General features: G+C 42.0%; 1 protein-coding gene across 2 annotated transcripts in view; it reads right to left on the reverse strand.

Moving 5' to 3' along the window:
• CDADC1 (cytidine and dCMP deaminase domain containing 1) overlaps positions 1–12,143 on the reverse strand; it is a 48,459-nt gene extending 36,316 nt beyond the window's left edge. Inside the window, exons 1-3 of one of the 2 annotated variants that reach the window (XM_019748029.2) lie at positions 11,916–12,143; positions 11,112–11,209; positions 2,931–3,005 (exon numbers count right to left, since the gene is read on the reverse strand). In XM_019748029.2, the coding sequence (XP_019603588.1) occupies positions 2,931–3,005; positions 11,112–11,209; positions 11,916–11,997 (255 nt within the window). In that variant the 5' untranslated portion in view covers positions 11,998–12,143. Of the gene's footprint in view, positions 1–2,930; positions 3,006–3,519; positions 3,658–11,111; positions 11,210–11,915 lie in introns of those variants that run through there. The other variant, XM_019748030.2, reaches the window with a different exon arrangement.
• Between the last annotated feature and the right edge of the window lie 11,077 nt (positions 12,144–23,220).

A 23,220-nucleotide genomic window follows, 5' to 3' on the forward strand; every position in this document is an offset into this window, starting at 1 on the left:
AATGTGGTTAAGTGCCACCTCCCACAAATACATACATTATTTATAATTTAAAAAAGGTTTTTAAATGCATAGTCGAGCTCAAAAGAATGGAAGATATACTTTCAGGTGTTAGAAAGGAAGAGAGAACTCAAAGCCAGAGCAGTAAACTTGAACTATCTTAGCAGTTTCTCACCCATTGCTAGTAGATTGGGCTAACTCTGCTTTTGAACCCTGGAGGCTGGGAACTGCCTGGAATGCAGAGTTGTTACTTTAACCCTAAAGTGTCCTAAATTATACAGATAACTAGTAAAAAAAGCTAGTGTAACAATATTACCATCAGATGAAACAGACTAAAGGGCAAATCAGTTCTGTGTAAGGCACAACATAGTCTAGGCTGTTTTCACAGACTAAAATAAGGAAAGTAAACCTGATCCTTGGGTTTGGAACCCACTGTTACAATGTAAGGGGAACTTGGGCTGAGAATAGGGTATCTATTATTCTCTACTCCTTTTCAAAGGGATTTTACTCTATGGTTATTCTCAATAGGACACATCCAAAATCACTTTACAGATCAGACTAAAGTTATATTAACTAAAATAGTCAAATTTCAGTGTCAGTTATGAGTATAAATATTTGATACTATGGAGAATATTTTGTGAAATGCCTAAAAAGGAATAGATGAGATTTTATAGAATTCCATTTCTGAGTTAACCAACCACCTCCTAAAATATAACATTTAAAAGGAATACAAAATTTTCATTTGTAATATTTATATCCAAAAATGTATCTATAGAATATGAAAGATCTACCTATATTGGCTTTTAAAATAAGCTTTAAATTTACCTTAAATCTGTGAACCCTTTCCCCTGCCTATCCCAAAACTTTTTAGAGTTTTATGTTCCTCAAAGTATGTTAGTATCTACTTCTGAACACTTCCAGCAAGATTTTTTTTTTAATTGTAAGTTTGGAAAAGAAGTGATGAGGCCTTATCAAAAGATCTCAGTATGCTAGAGCTCATTTTTATTAAACTGAACCAATGGTGACCAATTGAAATGGCTGCAATTGAATGATTTTAGTTTCAGATGTTCCAAGCAGTTAAGTGGACAGAAATAAGGCCAGAAATCCTGACCACGAAGACTTTTTAGAAAACTGTTCCTAATAAATGGGAAGCATACTCATCAATTTATTCTTTATTAGGCCAAATTTATTTATCACTTTTTTGTCTAGAGTCCTTTTTACCTCAGAAAATATATATTTTTTTCATTTTGCTTCTAGCTAAGGCCAAAATATCAAATTTGAGACAAAGATTTTTTCCATCCCAAACTTAAAATAAACAAAAGCCTAAGTTGCATTCCATTTCGGCACTTCTACTTACTGCCAACTCCCAGAAATTCCCAGAAGACTGCATCTTCTGAGTGAGTCACTGTTCTGGATCCTGATTTTGCTTTACTTCACTAAACATCTTGGCAAGTCGTCTATGTAACCCTACTCACAGAGTTTTACATTAACACATCGGCAAAAGAGGGCCATCTGTTTTGTATATGAACTAGTATATTTACTTAAATGGAGAGTCACTGCTTTTTTACCTTTGCTTTTCTTATAATTAAAAACATCTAACTACTCTGAGACAAATTATTTCTATATTCTTATTGGGCATTTTAGAATCTGACTCTCAGAACTAATCAGGAAATCTCCAGAAATATACATCAGAATCAAGGTAACTTTTTTCAAAATATACATGTTTTATCTCTACTCCATACTCAATGAATCAGAACCTCTCTGGAAAATGCAAATAATTAAAATAACAAGTAAATACTATGCAATGTTAAAAAGAACAAGGTTCATCTTGTTAGGTCTAGGTTTTGATTTTACCCTACCTATATGCTGGTTAAGGTAGGCTGTTACTGTTTCATGGATGCTGACAGAAGACTTGAAACTCCTGGGTCACAGACAGAAGACTGTATCACTCACAGCCCAGCAAGCAGCATGACCATGTTTGTGATGGTTCCCCTGCCCACAAATCCCACATGAGTCATGCAGATGGGCCCACACGGCTTCCTGGACATGGACTCGGTTATATTATTATAGGAGAGGAACACTAAGCTTGGGGATTCTACAGTTTTATCCCAAACAGTAAGCGAATCCACTCTTTGTCCCAGAGCAAGACATTACCTCAACCCTTAAGGTTACTTGTTACAAACACAACTCTGAGAAATGGCTGAGCAGTTAGAGCCTTGCATTCTTTTTTTTTTTTTTTTTTTTTTTCAAATTTACAATCTTAATCACTTCTTTTTTTTAGATTTTATTGGGGAAGGGAAACAGGACTTTATGGGAAACAGTCTGTACTTCCAGGACTTTTTCCAAGTCAAGTTGTTGTCCTTTCAATCTTGGTTGTGGAGGGCGCAGCTCAGCTCCAGGTCCAGTTGCCATTGTTAGTTGCACGGGGCGCAGCCCAAAATCCCTTGTGGGAATCGAACCGGCAACCTTGTGGTTGAGAGCCCACTGGCCCATGTGGGAATCGAACCAGCAGCCTTCGGTGTTAGGAACACGGAGCTCCAACCACCTGAGCCACCAGGCCAGCCTGCCTTGCATTCTTTATACCAGCAAGATGGGTTGGAATTTGAATCATTGAAGAGTGATTCTCAACACATATGAACCAATATGGGAATGGGTCAAGAGTTAAACGTGAAAATTAAAAAAAAAAAAAAAAAAAAAAAGCAAGACGTAGTAGCATATTATAGAATAATCTGGGGGGGGGGGGGTTGTTGTTGTTTTACAAGAGACATGTACAGTCTTATAAATGCACAGAAAATTTTTAGAAGAATATACAAGAAACTCCTTTGGAAGTGGGAACAGTAAACTAGCTTATAAGAGGGACTTTTTTCTACTTTATACCATTGTTTTTGTTTTATTTCAAGCACCTATGTCTTTTTTTAATCATAAAAATTCACCTGTTTTTTGTCCATAGATACCCTGGTCATCTCTTCATTATCTCCTATAGGTCCACGCTTTCCCTCCTCCTTTTCCTAATTAAAAGAAGATGAAGGGGGAAAAAGATTATTATGCAAGACATAATTAATTCAATATTTCCCATTTAAAGGCTGGTGTCCTTGGCTTTGGACCAATTTTTTTTTTCTTGATGAAACTCTGCACTGACTTCCTGCTTTGCTCAGATCATGTTCAGACGACTTAACCTAATAAACAAGGCCTTTTTATTCTGAGCTCTACATGCTTTTCCAAAACATAGAAGGACTGAAAATTGTGGTCAGAAAAAAAAATTCTGTAGTTTAAGATTTCAGAGTTGGGGCAGTTTTGAGCAATGGAAAAATCCAGAGTGTGGCCCTAGCTAAGAAGGGCCAAACAGGTCTAGTGGAAAATGAACTGGACTTGGGAAAAAACTACGTAGCAAAAGCATTAGAATATGGACTATGGTGGGGATAAAAATGGTCCCCTAATGACCTCCCTGTCCCAGTCCCGGGAGCCTGTGGCCATGTTATGCTACCATGTTGCCAGTGGAATTAAGGCTGCTAATCATCTGACCTTGAGGTAGGGAGATTATCCTGGATTATGTGGATGGGCCCAATGTAATCACAAGGGTCCTTGCAAGTGAGAGAGGGAGGCAGGAGTCAGTGCCAGAGTGATGCAACGTAAGACTCAGCCTGACATTGCTGGCTTTGAAGATGGAGGAAGGGGTTGATGATCCAAGGCATGTGGGCAGTCTCTAAAAGCTGAAAAAGGCAAGGAAATGGATCCTCCCAGAGCTTCCAGAAGGAATGCAGCCTGCCAAATATTTTGATTGTAGCCCCGTGAGACCCATTTCGGACTTCTGACCTCCAGAACTGTAAGATAATAAACATGTATTGTTTTAAGCCACCAACTTTGGGGTAATTTGTTACAGTAGCAACAGGATACTAATACAGGGATGTCCAAAAGTCTCCTCTAAAAGTAAAAACTTGAAGTAGAAAGTTTTGAACCAGGGGCCAAACTCCTTCACTTATTAATTCAACAAATATTTATTGAATGCTTGCAATGTGCCCACCAGAGACAGCTCAGGATTTATGAATACAGGAATGTGACAATGAAGTGAGCCGGTGATTAGAACAGGGTGGGAAAGCAGAATCCTGTGAGCCCCACAGTAGGTAGGATGTGTAATTAAGTTTGAGAAAGTTTGAAAATTGGAATGGCAGTCTTCATGCATACTGACGTCTTAGTATGATGAAACAAATGCTGGATGATAGAGGAAAGACCTCTAAGAAGTTTACAAGAAAAGCAATGTCCTGGGAATGAAGTTTCTATTTAAGCAAAACAGAAAGTGGAAGAGGTTATAATGTTGGTAGCCAAACGGTGGGCGTGTGTAGGGTAGCAGTGGTGACCATGGTTATATGAGTGATAAATAATAACAGTAGCTAACATTTACCGGGTGTTCACCATGTACCAAGCCCCAAATTAACTTTAATCCTTACAACTTTACAAAGTAGCTACTATTGTTCCCATTTTACAAATGAGAAAATTGTGGCTGAGAGAGATTAAATAACTTGACCATGGTCACACAGCTAATAAATGGGTAAGCCAAGATCTGAGCCCCAAATCCATTGTCTTAATCATTATGCTACAGTGCTTCTGTTCTGGAATAGTACAGTAAGCCCCTGAATCATGCAAATAAGGTAAAAGACAAAATGGGAAGAGTTGGGAGAGGGACAATACGTGATGTGTAGAGAAAAATGAGATAACAGTACAGCTATTCTAATTCCTATACTAAAGTAACATTCAGATAATTTAGATAACTCTAACTTAACTTAAATGAAAAATGATGAACGAATAGGAGAGATAATTAATTTTAAATGACAGCCATTTTCAACAGTGCTTAATTTCTATTCCAAAACTTCTAATTGTGGTTTTTTTCACCAGAAGTCTCATAAACAATATTTTATCTTCCAATCATTTATTTAGTTTTGGATTGGATTCTTTAAAATTATTAGTTTTTATACTTGATGTATACCTTACTGAAAATTCCTCAAGGAGCACCCGTATACTGTTATCTATTTGACAACATAGAAAATCTAATATCAGTTATACAGTCGTCCCCTCTTATCTGCAGTGGATGCCTGAATCGGCAGATAGTACCAAACCCGGTATCTACCGATTTGTCCTATGCATAATACCTATGACAAAGTTTAATTTATAAATTGGACACAGTAAGAGATTAACAACGATAACTAATAATAGAACAATTATAACAATATACTGTGATAAAAGTTATGTGAATATGGCATTAAGTAAAATAAAGTTTATTCGAACACAAGTACTGTGATATTGCAACAGTCGATCTGATAACTGAGATTGCTATTAAGTAACTAGTGGGCGGAGTGCACATACAGCGTGGATTCATATCCCAGACAGCATGAAGCAGGATGGCACAAGATTTTATCACACCACTCAAAATGGCGCGCAATTTAAAATTTATAAATTGTTTTTCATGGGAATTTTCCACTTAGTATTTTTGAACCTCAGTTGACTGAGGGTAACTGAAACCGCAGAAAGTAAAACCATGGGTAACAGGGGACTACTGTATTTAGAAAGGTTGTTAGTTAACAATACACTAAGGCTGTTAAAAATTACAGTTGAAATGGCCAGTAACAATGGAATAGACATGGTACATTGATACAAAGGAGTGTCATGCAATCATTAAAATGATTAACAAATACATATAGCACATAGTATGTGCCAGGCACTAACAGTTTTACAAATATGAAATCATTAATTTTTCATAAAAGCCCCATGTAGTATGTACTAGTAACATTCCATTTTACAGATGAGGAAGTTGACAGAGAGGTACAGTAACTTACCCAAGTTTACACAACTAGTAAGAGGCAGAGGGTTTGAACCCAGGGGGGCTAACTATAAAACCACTGGCTACTCTTCAACCATTAGACTACGTTGCCGCTCCAATGTTTATAATAGTATTATAGCATAAGCATTTTCCTATGCTCAGTGAAAGAGGCAGGATCCAGAATTAAGTGATCTCAAATGAGTAAAGGGAATAGAGAAAAAAGATTGAGAAATAGCACAAAAATGTCAGTTGTCTCTAGGTGGCAGAATTATGAGGAATATTTTTCTTCTGTCCATTTTATAAATAATAAACATATATATTGTACACCTGAAATCATGTAACTTTATTAACAATTGTCACCCCAATAAACTTTAATTAAAAAAATATATATTACTTTGGTAACACATAAACTTATTGTATTTTAAAAAGACAATAAAGTTGTTAAAGCGTCAAAAGCAATGTTTCCAATACAATCATATGTCAAATTGAATCTTAGAGTTTCTGTGATTTACTTTGTATAGCAAAAGCAGAACAAAGAACTTAAGTGAAACAAACATTAGTTTAGCTTAAAGAACATTTTCCTTCTCTTAACGGGGTAAAAATCTTAACCCTATGAACACCATGCGCAATTAACACAGGAATTATTTATTAATTTAATGTACCTGTCAAAAAGAACTTTATTTCAGCATAGAATGTACTCTTGATACATTATATATATAGATAGATAGATAAATATAGATATAGATATAAATATATAGGTACAGTATACTAATATATATAAAAATTAAAATGAGATCAAATTTTGATAGTAAAAAAAATTTCTTCAAAATTAATACTTAATCTCTAATGCAGGGGTTCAGAACAGTCCTCTCCAAGATATGCCACTTTGGCATGTAAATTATTTTCAGCTGAAGGCAATTGAGACCTTGCGGGCTCACAAGAAACTTTTACCTCACCCTTAAAGAATTTAATATAGGGGACTTGCCCATAATAAAAGTTAACACCACAAATAACTTTTCATGACCAATCTATAGGGCAGGGCAAACTTCTAATTACTTAACATCTGCTCTTATCATCCTGAGAATGACCTTTCTCCCCTCTGAAGCCCTGAGGCGTCTTACCTCATCCTTAACTGAGAATATCATATATGCCTCATTTTTCTTCCCTGTCTCTGAACCTCTCATCTATGTGGGGTTCCCATACACATGTGTAATTAAATTTGGTCAACTTCTCTTGTTAACCCGCCTCATGCCTATCTGATTATTAGGCTAGTTGAAAGAACCTAAGAGGGCAGAGGGAAGTTTCTTCCCCTTGACACTAACAAGCCCAGCTTTTAAAATGCGTGTTTAAAAAGTCTTAAGTTTCTAAACATTTACTTCTAGTCTGTCTCTTCAAGATGAATTTTATTTGCAAAACAAAACAAAAATAAACCAAAAACACCTGACAGCCTGAAAATCTTCTACTTACAGAAAATAATGCTAAGCTATCAAGAAGCAGACAGAATAAAAGGACTTCAAAACCATGAAGAAAATAAAGAGCTTTCTCAAAACCATTAATAACATGTAGACCAGGGTGGGGTTGGGGGTGTGGTTGACAAGTAGCGAATAAGAATGCATAATATTTTTAATCATGTTTTAGTATTTAGAAAACATTTCACATAGGAATTTGAAGAGAAAACTATTCCAAGAGATATAATTTTATCATGAAAAGTGAACTCCCCATGTACACACAGATCTTACTCCCTTCACAAAATTTAACTTAAAATGGATCACAGACTTAAATGTAAAATGCAAAACTACAAAATTTCAAAAGATAACATAGAAGAAAACCTAGACGACCTTGGGTATGGCCATGACTTTTTAAATACAACACCAAAGGCATGATCCATGAAAGAAATCACTGATGAGCTGGACTCCATTAAAATTAAAAACTGCTCTGCAAAAGACAATGTCAAGAAAATGTGAAGACAAGCTACGGACTGAGAGAAAATATTTGCAAAAAGAAACTTTCGATGAAAGGTTATCTAAACTATACGAAGAACTCTTGAAACTCAACAATAAAACAGAAAACCCAACTAAAATATGGGCCAAAGACCTTAACAGATACCTCACCAAAGAAGATATACAGATGGCAAATAAGCATATGAAAGGATGCCCCACATTACATGTCATCAGGGAAATGCAAATGAAAAACAACAATAAGATACCACTACATGCCTATTAAAATGGCCAAAATACAGAACACTAACAACACCAAATGCTGGAGAGTATATGCAGCAAGAGGAATTCTCATTCTTTGCTGCTGGGATTGCAAAATGATACTGCAACTTTGGAAGACAGTTTGGAGGTTTCTTACAAAACTATATACACTTACAAAACTTAACATACACTCCAGCAATCATGCTTCTTGGTATTTTCCCAAAGGAGTTGAAAACTTATGTCTACACAAAAAATTGCACACAGGTGATTATAGCAGCTTCATTCATAACTGCCATAACTTGAAGCAATCAAGCAGGTGAATGGATAAATAAACTGGGATACAGTCAGCGCTAAAAAGAAATGACTTATTAAGCCATGAAAGGACATGAAGAAACTTTACAAATACATATTGCTAAATGAAAGAAGCCAATCTGAAAAGGATACATATTGTGTAATTCCAACTATATGAGTTTTGGGAAAGAGAAAATCATGGAGACAGTAACAACAACAACAAAATAATAATAGCCGGTGAGGGTTTGGGGAGGAATGAATAAGTAGAGCACACAGAATTTTTAGGCCAATGATAACACTCTGTATGACACCATAATTACGGATACATGTCATTATACATTTGTCCAAATCTACAGCATGTACAACACAGAGAGTGAACTCTAATGTAAACTACAGCCCTTGAGTAATTAGGATATACCAATGTTGGTCCACCAATTGTAACAAATGTATCAGTCTGGGGGAATGTGGATAATGGGTGAGGCTATTCACATGTGGGGGCAGGGTACATGGGAAATCTGTGTCCTGTTCCCTCAGTTTTACTGGAAATCAAAAACTGCTCTAAAAAAATTAAGTGTTAATGTAAAAATGGTGAATTCTCTAAGTCCCTATCAAAATTCTTCAACACAATCCCAATAATTACAGGATACAATCTGAACTCCCTAGAAAGGTATAATTTTTTTTTTTTTTTTAATGCTCTGATTCCTGTATACCTTTCCAAACTCATCTTCAGTATCTTCCCTCCACCCAACTTCACCCTCTGACATGTGGACCACAAATTCTCTCACTCCTCACTTTTCCATATGCAGTCCCTTGGCTTGGCAAATGTACATGAGCGAGACTATTCCACGACATGACTACTGTCTACTGAAAGCTGGACCTGGGCCACAACAGAGGTTGCTTTCTGCAACCCTCCCTCCCGCCCCCGCCCCCCATCCCTCACCTTAGAGACTGTCTGATGGTAACTAACGTTAGTTCTGACATAAGTCAGCGCCCCTCTCCTGCCTCCTGCTATGTGCTGGCTCCTGATCAGCCATATACAGTAGCATCCACGTACTCAAACACGTGACCACCGTGTTTCCCTGAAAATAAGACCTAGCTGAACAATCAGATCTAATGCATCTTTTGGAGTAAAAATTAATATAAGACCCGGTCTTATATTATATTACATAAGACCGGGTCTTATAGTAAAATAAGACGGGGTCTCAAATTAATTTTTGCTCCAAAAGACACATTAGAGCTGACTGTCCAGCTAGGTCTTATTTTGGGGGAAACATGGTATCCACCCCTTTACTCTGTGGAATTCTCTGGTGCCTGCCAAGTGGTGCGGAGATCCATTTTGTATTGCAGCCACACAAGACATGCCTTGTATGTAAGTCTCCCTTAATAAACTCTGTTAATTACCAGACTGCAGTAGCCAGCTTCTTTTTTCGGTCTTCCCCTGCCTTCCACTTCCAGAGGTAGACTTTCAGTCTCAGAGCTCCTCCCTGGCTCTGCATGTACTACGTAACAGCAAATATCAACCCATTCTTCACGCCTCAGTGCAAATGCAACCTATCCTGTGAATCCTTCTCTCACTTCCCCATTTAGAGTCTGGTCCTCAGTCTTCAGTCTTGGTAGCATCTCTGCTTATATTTCATAAGAGTTGACTCTACCACCTAGTATCTTAATTGTTTAAATGCCTATGTTTGGTCCCTATGAGAAAGTAAGGACTACGTCTTTTCTTTTTGTATCTCCAGAGCCAAGCACACAACTTCATTCACAGTATAGAAGACATCAAAAAGAAAAAAGGGAAAGAGGATGGCTATGAATGACCTCATAAGAGTACTACGGGAATCTAAGGGTTCACAAGTCTTTCTGTGGAAAATCTGAAGCTACCTTTCAGCAGAATATTGGCAAGTTGGATACTTCAATAAGCATATGCAGAGTACAATTATAATTTTATAAGCGAAAAAAACAACCTATGCTTTAAAAAAGACTGAAGAAAAGCATCAAAATGTTAAAAGAGATGTTAGAATGGTGAGAAACCATGGGTAATTTCCCCCTTTTTGCTGTTTTCAAAGGTGTCTTAAATGATTAATTTAACCTAATACAATTTTCCATAATATGATTTTGGCCCCCTAAAAATTAATGACAGCACTCTAAACTTCCAAATCTACCAAATCAAAATGGTGAGACCCTAGCACCATGCCAATCCAAGCAAATGATGAGGACACAGCACCGTGTCACCCCAAGGGTAGGAGAAAGAAAAGATGTAGGGTGTACATACTTCTAATACATTAGCTTTTATGATTATTCTTACTATACATTCCGAACCTGTTTCGATCATCTCGTGACATCCAAAAAAAGGACTGCTTACGTGGAACAAGAAACCAATTAGCATTCATAGATTACTAATTACAACAGTAGACGCTAAGGGCTACACGAGGTAAGATAAAACATGGTCTCTATCTTCAAGTAATTTACAGTTCGGTGGGAGAGGGGAAAAACTACCCAGATGAAATGCCAACAGTATACAATTGAGTGATAAATTAGGTGGTATAGATAATAATCTGGTTGACCAAATCAACATATAAATACCATTAATCCCTGATAAACAATGGTACACTTGGAGAAAATAACTATTCTATTTTTAGACTGGAAAGATGAGCTGTTAGAGCTGGGAGTTACAAATATCACACCAAACCGCAAAGATATTTTGCAAATTGTAAGATTTTTGAGTTTGTTTTTAAGTGTGACGCATCCTGAAGCAATAAAATCAAATTTTACACCATTAATTTTTTAAGTGGTTAAAATTATCTGAGGAAAAACTATACCTGAGATTTTTGTCTTTGGGCTTCTGCTGCTGGGAAGAGTTCCATCCAGAGACTGAGCAGAGTGAAAAGGTTGACTTTAGAAAGCCTTGGTATTTGACCTACGAAAGAGAGGGCAGACACTTTAAAATTTTATTAATGATGAAAACAGGAACTAAGCTCAATGCCACTAGGGTGCTTCAACTTTAGTTCAGCTGGTTTAGGAGGCGGAAGAGAAAAAGGATAAGAGGACAAGAGAATCAAAGCGCTTCCTTGGCAGGACACTGGCTACAACCTCACTGCAACGACTTCTTCCAGCACTTTCCAAAGTTGGGTCGTCTTTCTCCAGCCCTCACACAGCAGGGGAAGAAAAAGGTACTAGCTACGGGAACAATCGGAGTAAGCTTTTCTCGGGCTGTGGCGTTGCAACAAGGGCAGTGGTTAGAACACGGTACTAAAAATTCGGTGGCCTTGGCGAGTAAAGCAGTTGAAACATAAGAAAACGTCGCGTGCGGTTAATTTGGAAATCAAGTCAAAAGCACGGTTTGGGGAATTTTCAGGCTCGTCAATCCCCGAAACCCCAGCTCTAGGTCCAGGGAGGAAAAGCAAAGGGGGGGGGGGGGGGCAGTGAGCGCGACTTCAATAGTAGGTGCAGCCAGGCCAGGGGTTGCAAGGCACTGAGGCAGGGACGCGCCAGGAAGGCGCGGTGGCACATTCGGGGCAGAACTGCAAGCGAAGAGGAAGGCGGGGACCCTGGAGTTGAACCGCTGCAAAGGCACAGGGCAGACAGAGAGGGGGCGGCGGGGGGAGCGGGTCCGAGACACTCACCGGTCATGCTGCCCGTCTGGGTGCTGACTGACCGCTGGGCCCCCGCGCTCTCCAGATTTTGCATCTGCCCTGCTTCTTTCATCCCAAGCCGAGCGGCCTCTGCTGCCCTGAAGACCTCTCCCTGTTAGGCATGATCTTAGCCCCAGATCCTCCGCCCCCCCCCACCCCGCCAACTCCCAGCAGCTGTAGAGCAAAGGTCAACCCGCCGCAGCCAGATGACGTCGAAGCCCCGCAGCCACTTCCGGGCGCGTTTATGACGTTGCTGCAAAGATGGACCTGGCGGGGGGGGGGGGGCTGCCGGTGGGGGGGCGCCTGCCCCTGGGTGGGGGTTGCAGGGGGAGGACTGCCCCTCCCGCGGTGAGCTGCGTGGTGAGACGCGCTAGGCGATAGATCGTTTGAGGCCGGTATTGCGCGGTCTTCTTTGCTTTTGCAGCAGTCAGGTCGCTTGAAGGTGTCTTGGCTCGAAGTCCCAGGGTGTGAAGTGGCAGGGTGACGAGGCCTGGTCAGACTTGCGAGTTTGGATGAGAGCGCAAAGGGGAACTGAAAGGGAATCCTGCGCCACCTGTGAAGGTCAAAGTCTTACGAGAACCTGAGAGGCGAAAGGGGTGGGAGCTGGGCGTCCCCGTGGTTGTTGTCATCAGAGATTAGCCGGGGCTGGGGAGCTCAGTGCCGGGACCGGCCCAGGGACGCGCCGCTTCTTACCAAACACAGGACGGCAGTAAAAGGTGACACTGCTCGTGATAAAGGTGAGGGGAAGAGGAAGTAGCAAGTGGAAAATCTACACATTGTAGATTTGTGCCCAGTGCATTTTATTTTAAGTGTCCCTGGCGTAACTCTATGAAGCCCCTCCCTCGCCGGTGACTCAGAGCCCAGTTTCCATCACCAACCCGTTCTGTTATCACAACTTGAAATGCTGACAAATAACAAGACATAAAACCTGCTTTTTGAAAGCAAAAGCTGAACGTTATTAAAGTACATCGTTTTGTAAAGGACTGAAGTGATAATCAGTGTTGAAGAGCATGGCTGCACTTCATTAATTTTCACTACTGTATTCCAAGCATATATAGTAGCTATTTTCCACAATTTATGTATCCATGTTTGAGCCCAGAGACATTTGGACGATCTCCAGGTTTATGCTATTGCAAACAACACTGCTATAAACATCATTGTATATGAGGAGTGATCAAAAACTACAGTGAATGTTTAAAAAAATTATTACAGTAAAAGACACATTGCCATTAATCCCCCTCAAAATACTCCCACTCTCTTCGAACACACTTATCCCATCATTCTTGCCTCTTTCTGAAGCAGTTCTGGAAGTCCTCTTTGGTGAGTGTCTTTAGTTGCGCTGTTGTGGCTGCCTCGATATTCTGAATCAATTGAAAACATTTATCTTTCATTTTGACTTTGGGGAAGAGCCAGAGGTGGCACAGCACCAGATCTGGTGAATAACGTTGATGAGGATACACCGTAATGTTTTTGACAGCAATTGCCATACCAGAATCGATGTGTGACATGGAGCCTTTCTGTTATGATCAACAAATAAGTTGAATGCTGCTGCCGAGTGCCATCCAACAGAAAGGCACGGATCTTCAACATGGGAAGTGGCACATGGAACCTTAGTAACAGTGTGTGACAAGTTTCTGTGCAGTCAGTCAGGTATGAGCTACGGTTGAGAGAAGGTGTATTGTTAAGTGTGCAGTAAATCATCCCCCATCACAAACACTCTGTGTCACACATAGTTTCTGGTATCATATAGGGTGTCATACAGGGTCTCTGGTCCCACTCCCCACATAAGAACGCAGGATATGGTGAGGCCAAAAAGGAACACCCACGGAGCCATAGATAGGGGAGTCATACCACTACAGTCTCACTGATGGCTGGGTTGGAGACACAGGAAGCAGGAGCCCAACTATCCACAACCTACCGTCCACTTCTCTGCCTGCCAACCAACCTCACTTGCTAGCTGCAATCTGCCGTGCTAACTCAGCCACCATCTTCTTGCTAGCCCCCATTTTCCTGCTAGTGTAGCCACGGCAGTTATTTTAGTGGCCAATGGCTCACTGGTGACAGCTGACGGCCAACTAGCCACAGCTGATAGCCATCCAATCAGTTGATGGCCATTTACTACCTGAGTGAGCACCTTTCCATGTGAGGCCAAGAGCCTGGAAACTGCACTCCTGGCTCTGTCCCCACACACCACCTCTACAGGGTCTCCCTTCACAATCTACGCAACAAGCAACTTCCACGAGGGGCCCTGTGCGAGGAGCCTGGAGGTGAATGCAATATCCTGGACACAGCCAGGGTTTCTCAGGGCATCACCAGTCCTTCTGGGCATAGCCAGACTTCCTGGGCTTCTTAGAGGTACTACCAGTCTCCCCGGGCACAACCAGGACCTCTCAGGGCACTGCCATTCTCTCTGGGCACAGCCAGACTTCCTGGACTCAGCCAGGGTTCTCAGGGCACTGCCACCCTCTCTGGGCACAGCCAGAGCCAAACATCCACCAGTTCCACTACATGGTGGTACGTTCCCAAGCTAACAGTCAAGCAGTCCATTAAATTAGGGATGGAGTCGATTCCCCATAGTCCACAGTCATTCGCCAGGGCTGTGCGTTAGCCTCACAATGTGTGCCCTCTCTGCAGGGCAAGGGCTCCAAGTCCTCCCCAATCTGGGGGTGAGGGCCTCAGCAAGCACTGCCCAGTCTACAGGTCTGCAACGACCTTCGCTTTCTCTGGCCTGTGCTGGTTGGAGAACCGTCCACATCTTCCCACCCCTCCACCGGGGCCCAGCTCCCCGGCAGCTGCTCCTCCTGGTCTTCCTGAGACTGAGCATTCATACATATAAACTGCTCCATTACCTTTTGGAGAGTTTCAGTGGACATCACACCCCGCTCGCTGTGCCATGTGCCATGCAGGATCTCAGCTCCCGCACCCCACCTAAGAACGCAGGATATGGTGAGGCCAAAAAGGAACACCCATGGAGCCATAAATAGGGGAGTCATACCACTACAGTCCCGCTGGCGACTGGGTTGGAGACCCAGGAAGCAGGAGCCACACTATCCACAACCTGATGTCCACTCTCTCTCTGCCAACCAACCTCACTTGCTAGCTGCAATCCACCGTGCTAACTCAGCCACCTCTTCTTGCTAGTCCCCATTTTCTGCTAGTGTAGCCACGGCAGTTATATTAGTGGCCAATGGCTCACTGGTTACAGCTGACAGCCAACTAGCCGCAGCTGATGGCCATCCAATCACAGTTGATGGCCATTTACTACCTGAGCCAGCAGCTTTCTATGTGAGGCCGAGAGCCTGGAAATTGCTTTCTGGGGCTCTGTCCCCACACTCCACCCCTACAGGGTCTCGCCTCACAATCTATGCAAGAAGCGTCTTCCACGAGGGGCCCTGTGCCAGGAGGTGAATGCAATATCCTAGACACAGCCAGGCTCTCTGGACACAGCCAGGGCTCTCAGGGCACTGCCAGACTTCCTGGACTCAGCCAGGGCTCTCAGGGCACTGCCACTGTCTCTGGGCACAGCCAGACTTCCTGGACTCAGCCAGGGCTCTCAGGGCACTGCCACTCTCTCTGGGCCTCTCAGGGTACATGCTGGAACAACAGCGACTCACAGTCAAGGTGCTTAATATTCTCGATGGCGGCCGGTCAAGACACAAAAGCAAACATCCACCAGTTCCACTACATGGTGGTACGTTCCCAAGAAAACAGTCAAGCTGTCCATTAAATTAGGGATAGAAGACAATTCCCCATAGTCCATAGTCATTCACCAGGGCTGTCCTGGGGGTAAGGGAAGACCTTGACCTCACCCTCATCTCCCACAGAGGACTCAGCAAGCCTTTCCTCCTGGGACAAGTCCCGCATCCGGGCTGCCTCAGCAAGAACTTCCCAGACCACAGGGCCGCAACAACCTTTGCTTTCTCTGGCCTCTGCTGGTTGGGGAATCGTCCATGTCTTTCCACCCCTCCACGGGGGTCCAGCTCTCCGGCAGCTGCTCCTCCTGGTCTTCCTGAGACTGAGTGTTCATATGCACAAACTGCTCCACTGCCCTCCGGAGAGCTTTGGCCGGCACCGTACCCTGCTCGCTGCACCATTTGTCATGCGAGAGACCCTGCTCCCTGCGCCATGTGTCATGCAGGGTGCCATGCAGGGTCTCTACTCGCGCTCCCTGCACAAGAACACAGGTGTCATGCGGGGTGGCTTGCAGGGTCTCAGCTCCCGCGCTCCCCACATAAGAACGCAGGACATGAGGCCAAACAGGAACACCCATGGAGCCACAGATGGGGGAGTCATACCACTATATTCTCGCTGACAGCATCCGCCTCTCTGCAATCCGCTCTTGCTAGCTCAGCCACCATCTTCTTGCTAGCCCCCATTTTTCTGCTAGCGTAGCCACAGCAGTTATATTAGTGGCCAATGGCTTACTGGTTACAACTGACGGCCAACTAGCCACAGCTGATGGCCATCCAATCACACTTGATGGCCATTTACTACCTGAGCCAGCAGCTTTCTATGTGAGGCCGAGAGCCTGGAAACTGCTTTCTGGGGCTCTGTCCCCACACCTACTTTACCTGCAATAAGATGCCCCAGGCTCTCTTGTGCATTCCCTGCTCCAGACCTGGAACCAGCCATTTCCCCAAGGAGCCCTGGTTCCTCTTAATATTCGAAACTGAGATCTAAGCAGCAAGTGTGCTCATTACCACTGGTATGTTCTTACTACTAGAGCCTCTGATAAATCTGAAAATATATTTATATCTATGTATGTATATACATGTATGCATGTATCTGCACACACACACACACACACACACACACACACACCTGTCTCTCTTTCAATAGCTATCTATCTATCTCTCCGAAAGAGTTCATACTGATACCTTCAATTTCAGTCCAGCACCTCACGGTTATTTCCAGGCTTCCCTCTTGCCATTTTGGTAAATCTCGTCTTCAACAGCAAGAAAACTGGCTCCCTTTATTCTCAATATAGTTTTTTCTTTTTTCCTTCCTTTCTCCCCCCCTCCACCCCAATTCCCCTGTACCTGACTATCTCCCTAGCACAGCAGTTGCCTTCTCAGCTTCCCAGCCTCTCTGCTGGGCCTCCACTGCCCCCCCCTTTTTCCCAAAAGCAAGGCAGGGAGGGGGAGCCTGGGGAGGGAAAATATGTTTTTCATAGATTTTCTTAAAGACTAAATGATCCCAAATAACACAGTGCCTGGCAAAGAATAGGTGTTCAATGTCTTTAGTTATTGTCACTCCTCCCTTTGTGTTTCATTTGCTTGTTGTCTATAGATACCCCGAATCTTCACCTTTCATTCTAGGTCCTGTTGGTTGGGAATGTTAGTCCTAGCAGTGTGTTTATTTGGACAGAATTTTCTCACAACAAAACAAGCTGGCGTCCCATGAGCTGATCACACAGACGTGGTATCTATACTGGATTTGTGGATACTGGCTTATCGGAGAAAACATACCTCATGCACACTCAATCCTGCTCTCCTACGTGTAAGGCATGCCGTGACCAGTGACTGTGTCATCTGCAGGCCTGGAGATAAGGTGGCCACAGGATGGATAGAGACTAATGGTGGCCAGTCCACCCATGTGGGCAAGACTGGTCCTAATTTGGTCATGTCAGGCAAAGCTATAACTGTAAACACCACCCTAAATCCAGAAATTAAGGTTTCCTAAACAATTCTCGGAAGGCAGTTCCTGCCAGTACTTAAACCCCAAAGAAGCTAAAAGAAACCTGAAACAAAATCCAGATGCATTTCATGGATCATTAGCTTTGTTATGGAGGGCACTGCTGCCAAAGAGAAATGACTTCTCAGGCTTTCTGTATATTGTCCCAAATGGTGTCCTCAGAAAAGTAAACTTGGTGCCACATAGATTAATGTGCTGCAAAGTAAAAATGTCCAGGAACCCTGAGAGCCTCTGTGCTCCAAGAGGTGGGAAGGCAAGTCCTGAGGCGTTCTGCCACCAGGCCACCTGAAAGGGGTGGGCAGATGGGCCTGGGCACTGCAGTGCATGCCCAAGGTCCTTTGGGGTCCCTGTTTGTGTGGTGCCCTCTGGACGGGGTTTGGGTATTTCTAAATCAGCATCCCTGAAGAGGGCTGTAATTGGACACAGTAGAAATCAACAGAAGGGACTAAACGGAGGAATAGGGGTGAGAGGACAGAGAGGGAACTAATGCTGACAGAATATCTCTATGCATCAGACACCATATGTAACAATAAGAATAATAGTAATTATAATAGTATCTTACATTACTGAGCACTTATTATGTTCCAGGCTCTGGTCTGGCTACTTTTCATATATTATCTCATTTATGCCTTCCAGCAGCCTTATGAAGTGGGTATAATTATTATTATCCTTACTTACAGGATCCAAGACATTGAGTAACTTGCTCAAATAGGTATAGCTTGAAAGGGGTGGGAGTAGGTATAAGTGTACATTGCTTCATTTCATGCTCACAACAACCCCATGATACAGATTTTTATCATCTCCATTTTATAGGTGAGGAAACTAAGTCCCTCGGACCTCTAACATCAGCATCACTCAGGAGCTTGTTAGGGTGCAGAGTCTCGGGCCCCCCTTCAGACCCACGGAGCCAGAGTCTGTACAGAACCCCTCAGCTGGACCAGAGGGCTCCAGCGAGTCCACCATCATTAGCTGATGTTGAAAAGCAAAATTTTCACAGTAGTTCAGGAGCAGGTATCAAAGTTTTATTTAGCTCAGGGGCTGGCAAACTTTTTCTGTAAAGGCCAGAGAGTAAATATTTTAGGCCTTGCAGACCATTGGGTCTGTCTTATGTCACAAAAGCAGCCACAGACAATATGTAAACAAATGAGTGTGGCTGTTTTCCAATACAACTCAGTTAATGCCTCATTTAACTCATAACTGTGGAAACCTCAGTTATGGCAATGAGACCTAGTTCAAAGTGTATTTGAGGAACAGGGATTTCAATACTTGGACAGGAAAGGACTACGTAAAATAGTGAATATTGTAGGGGAGGAAAAACAATTTTCCCTCTACCCTTCTAGGTTCTTGGCTGAGACCCCTCCACCCCCCTAATAAAAGAGATTAACAAAAGAAAAACAATTTTGATTAAGCTTGTAAGGGAACCACACAAAGATGTGAGACCCAAAGCAGCCAGGCAATTGAGGCTTATATACCATCCTGAGCTAAGGAAAGGATAGGGGTCAGGCTTCAAAGGGGAGGAAGCCAGTTCACAGGAAGACGAGAAGAGCAAATGTTTGGGAAACAAATGTTTCCCTGCTGTGCAGGTAAGTCTCTCAGATGAAAAAGTCTTCTGGTAATAGCTCTCCTCCCTGTACAGCCTCCCTGTCTCATTTCTTTTAGGCAGCTAAGAGGGAGATAAAAAGTTTTTCCTGAGTCTGCTGGGCTTTATTTACCTTCAGGTCAAAATAATTCACATGCCAAAGTGGCACATTCTGGGGTGGCCTGTTCTGAATTCCCCCAATATAATATGCCTGATTAACTTTCTTCAGGCCGATTAAACTATTAACACCTCTGGGTTAACTTTTCTACTAGACTTAGAGAAAATTATCAGTTTTTGCAAGGTAACCTCTCATCTTACGGAGCCATAAATTGTCATCGCTTCTATCAATTGTGTGTTATTAATTTTTTAAAAAAGAACTGTGACAAATTTGCATTCAAATAAGAGTCCCATTTGACACGGTCCTGCTTGTATTCAAGCAGGCATATTATTTTCTAATAATAGAAAATGCATAGCAAAAAAAAAAATAAGTAATCAACATTTTATCATTTTCCAAGTCTGGGATAACATTTCTCACTGGCATTATAGGAAAAAGCCCTATGACATTCAGCACTGTTGTAAAGAGTGTCATTGAGGACATGTGTACAGATGTAGATATGAACAAAACCAACTCCATCTCTGTGTCCTGGATTTAACTTTCATGCTGTGACCTTTGACCAACTTCACTGTCCTTAGCAAGTATATCGGTGCTTTCTAGTTCATGAGTATCTGTGTTCCATAAAATGTAGCCATAAATATTTTTGTTACGGACAGCCAGAATGGCATGACATCTGAGGTAAATATCAAACTGGTGATAGTATTGATTATAAACAACCATCAGCAGGTATGGCTCCTGGCTCTACCTCATTCTTTGTCTTGTCAGTTGTTACTATCGATTTATACTATTAACATAAAAAAATTACTGTAACAGGGGTCTGTTAGTGGAGAATAATTTACACAAAATCATTGGGTCCTTTTCAGCCCAATCTTCCCATGAGTAAGTTACCGTATAATAAATTCTGTTATATTCTGTGGAGTTGCCTGCTTCATCTTTGGGTCTGAAGATACCTTCTTGTTATGGGGGCCAGTACACCGCTCCTCTTCTGTTGGACAACATGATTTTCTAGCTTATAGGATGTTATGTTGGAGTCCCCACAGGACAAATTCTCCTGTGAATCATATAACCTTCCTAACCAGACACCAGGGCACGAATTTTGTGTCCTCACTGGCTCCCTGGTATTATCGTATTTTACCTTCTTCATTTTTACTTAGTTCCTACTTTCCCCATTTACTTAATTTTTATCTATTTTGCAATTTTATAAATTGCCTTCTATCCTTTTTGGAATACAAATTATTTTTTAAAGGAGAATGTACAAATGTGAGGATTGTTTAGTTCAATGTGCCTTGAGGAAGAAGAGGAAGTGAAGCTGATATTTGATGCTTTGAAGACAACTCATACAGTATCTTTTACAACCACTTACCTGTAGTGTCCGCACATTTACATTATCTCTCACATGACAGAAGTTGAATGCTCCTACTTGGCATGTGCATCACACCTGCCTCACCTGGAGGGACCTGGGTAATGTAGACAGTTACTCTAGTATCTCTTCTTCATCTTGTTTTTTAAACAATTCACATTTTATTGGATTGAAATTAACTGCACAAAATTGCTTTCCCTTCCACACAAAAAAGCAATATTTTCTGTCTTATTCCTAGATAAATCACAAAACTCTTATTTTTGCAATAAGACCAGTGTTTCTGGTAATGTACATAAATAGCAGTAGATATGGTCATGAAATGCTCCCCCCCCCCGACCATCAAAAAAGGCAAAACCAGACAAATCAGTTGCCAGTGTCTGTGGATTCAGGTTCTGCCTTGTCTGTAAAACAGCGTTCACTACATCTGCTAAAAGGCTGATGGCCCAGGTAGGGCACCCCTACAATGACAGGGATACAGGTAACAATAGCAGTGTGGATACAACGCCCATTCTTCCATTAATGGTAAGAGTAACTTGTTTACTTATGTTCCCTTGATGAAGACAAAATCTACACTGAAGTCTTCTTCAGGTGAGTACACGGTTTCTATCACTTTCTGGTAATTTCCATAACCATCCATTACAGATTTTGAACAATGTACTTAAAATACACTGTACTCAAGTCAGAAGCTTCATTGCATCTTAGAAAAATTTTTCCCTCCCCCTTCATCCTCTACTTCTTCAACATTTATTTCTTCCAAGAACTGATAAGTCAAATCCTGGTCATTAACTCAACGATAATCAACATCATGCCCCAAATGACTTCAACCCCGCCATCATATGACAGGAATCACATAGCAGCACTTTCAATACTGTCTTCTTGAGAACACACCAGTCTTCAAAATGTGTGAGTTCAGACCCTGGCCGTTCACCCGGTGAGTTCTCAGTGGCTGCTGGAGTCAGAAGGAGGTCAGAGGGCAAATTCACCTTCAAAGCATAAGTGGCCTGCATGCTCCTTACGGCTTTGCCTCCTAATAACCAATAAAGGGAGTTTTAAAACATTCTCTCAGGTATCTTCAGTGATTTTTGAATTCCTTTAAGGAGCTCTGACACATTTGTATAGAGTTGGCCAAGTGTCAATGATAAAATCCAGATCATGTTTTGTATTGAGTAGTTAACAAAGCCATGTGACTTGGCCTCTGTTCAGTCAGTGTTTTGGGGTATGTTTTGTGAGGCTTGTATCCATGCTTCTTCTCAGTCTTCATCCTGGGAGAATCCCCAGGACCTTAAGCCATGTGGAAACTTTACGAAAAACACATGTCAGGCAGACATAGAGCATCATAAATTGTGGAGAGGAGCTCTTTATCTTTCCCTCTGCTTCCACTAGATAAGAAGCTCCACTGAGTGTCTTGATTGGTAAGTCACTCCATATGTGTTGACGCAGTGTTGGTGTGACATGTTAAGCTGGTGATGTCCCATGTTCTGATGTAAGGGCTTCGAGGTGCTAACCTGGGAATCTCTGTTACTAAGTAGCGTCCTCCACTGAGTATTTATAATAATGTCAAAAGTTAATTGAGATTCTAGGTTCCCTTGGCAAGTCCTGCAGAACTTCCCGGACAGTTTCATTTGAACATCACATTTAATGGCCAAACTTGTGGCTTTCTTAAACCAAAAATCATAATAAAGTTCATTATTTTCTATCACTTCATTTGTAAATCTGACACTAGTCGAGCTGCTGGCTGCCAAGAAGATGCCAGAAGTTTGCTGTGGGAGTTTTTTTTCCCCCCTCAAAGGCTCTTGTTAAGATAGGGCATTTTTGAGAACAGTAAATAAAATCAATGAACTAGAAGTCTGTTCATGCGCTACGGAGCATAAATGCTTGACCAGCTATAAAGCCAGTCCACCTAGCATGTGTGCCAACCTTTATACTGTCTAGATATAAAACAAATGCTTGCAAGAGCTCCACTTCAATTTTAAAAGCATCATGCCTGCCTGACTATTGAGGAAAGCCCATTGCCTCATCACAACATCTTTCTTCACTGCTCTGAAAAGGGGCTGATACTACATTGTTGAACCCTAAATGCAGCAGCCGTCACCGTTGGAAAAAAAAGATCTTCCTCAGTTGTTCTCAATGCAACAGACACCCCATAACAAGCCCAGCCCTTCCAAGAATGGCAGAGTGTGTGGAAACCTTGGACATACTTTTCTAAAAGCCCTTAGGCAGGGCTTTCATGTTGGAAGGAAACTCACTGGACACAAAACAAACCTCAGCACCACATGCCCTGACCATCCCCCACCGTATGTGTGTGTGGAGGACATTACATAGACAGAAAGACTGATTCTTTCTAACAAGTGAAAGTTAACAGAACAGGAACTGAGGGCAATGTGAGCTCACACTTCCTGAGGGTTACCACATGCCAGACAGTGTGTTATTGCACAGACATTGCAGTAATTATAATTAAACATTCCATTAGAATACTGCGATACAGTAAGTTTTTAAGAAATCGGTCTTTCTTCCTGCCCAAATATGTAGCATCCTCCATGCTCACGTA

The sequence above is a fragment of the Rhinolophus sinicus genome, linkage group LG04 (assembly GCF_036562045.2).
Source record: "Rhinolophus sinicus isolate RSC01 linkage group LG04, ASM3656204v1, whole genome shotgun sequence".
Lineage (NCBI taxonomy): Eukaryota > Metazoa > Chordata > Mammalia > Chiroptera > Rhinolophidae > Rhinolophus > Rhinolophus sinicus.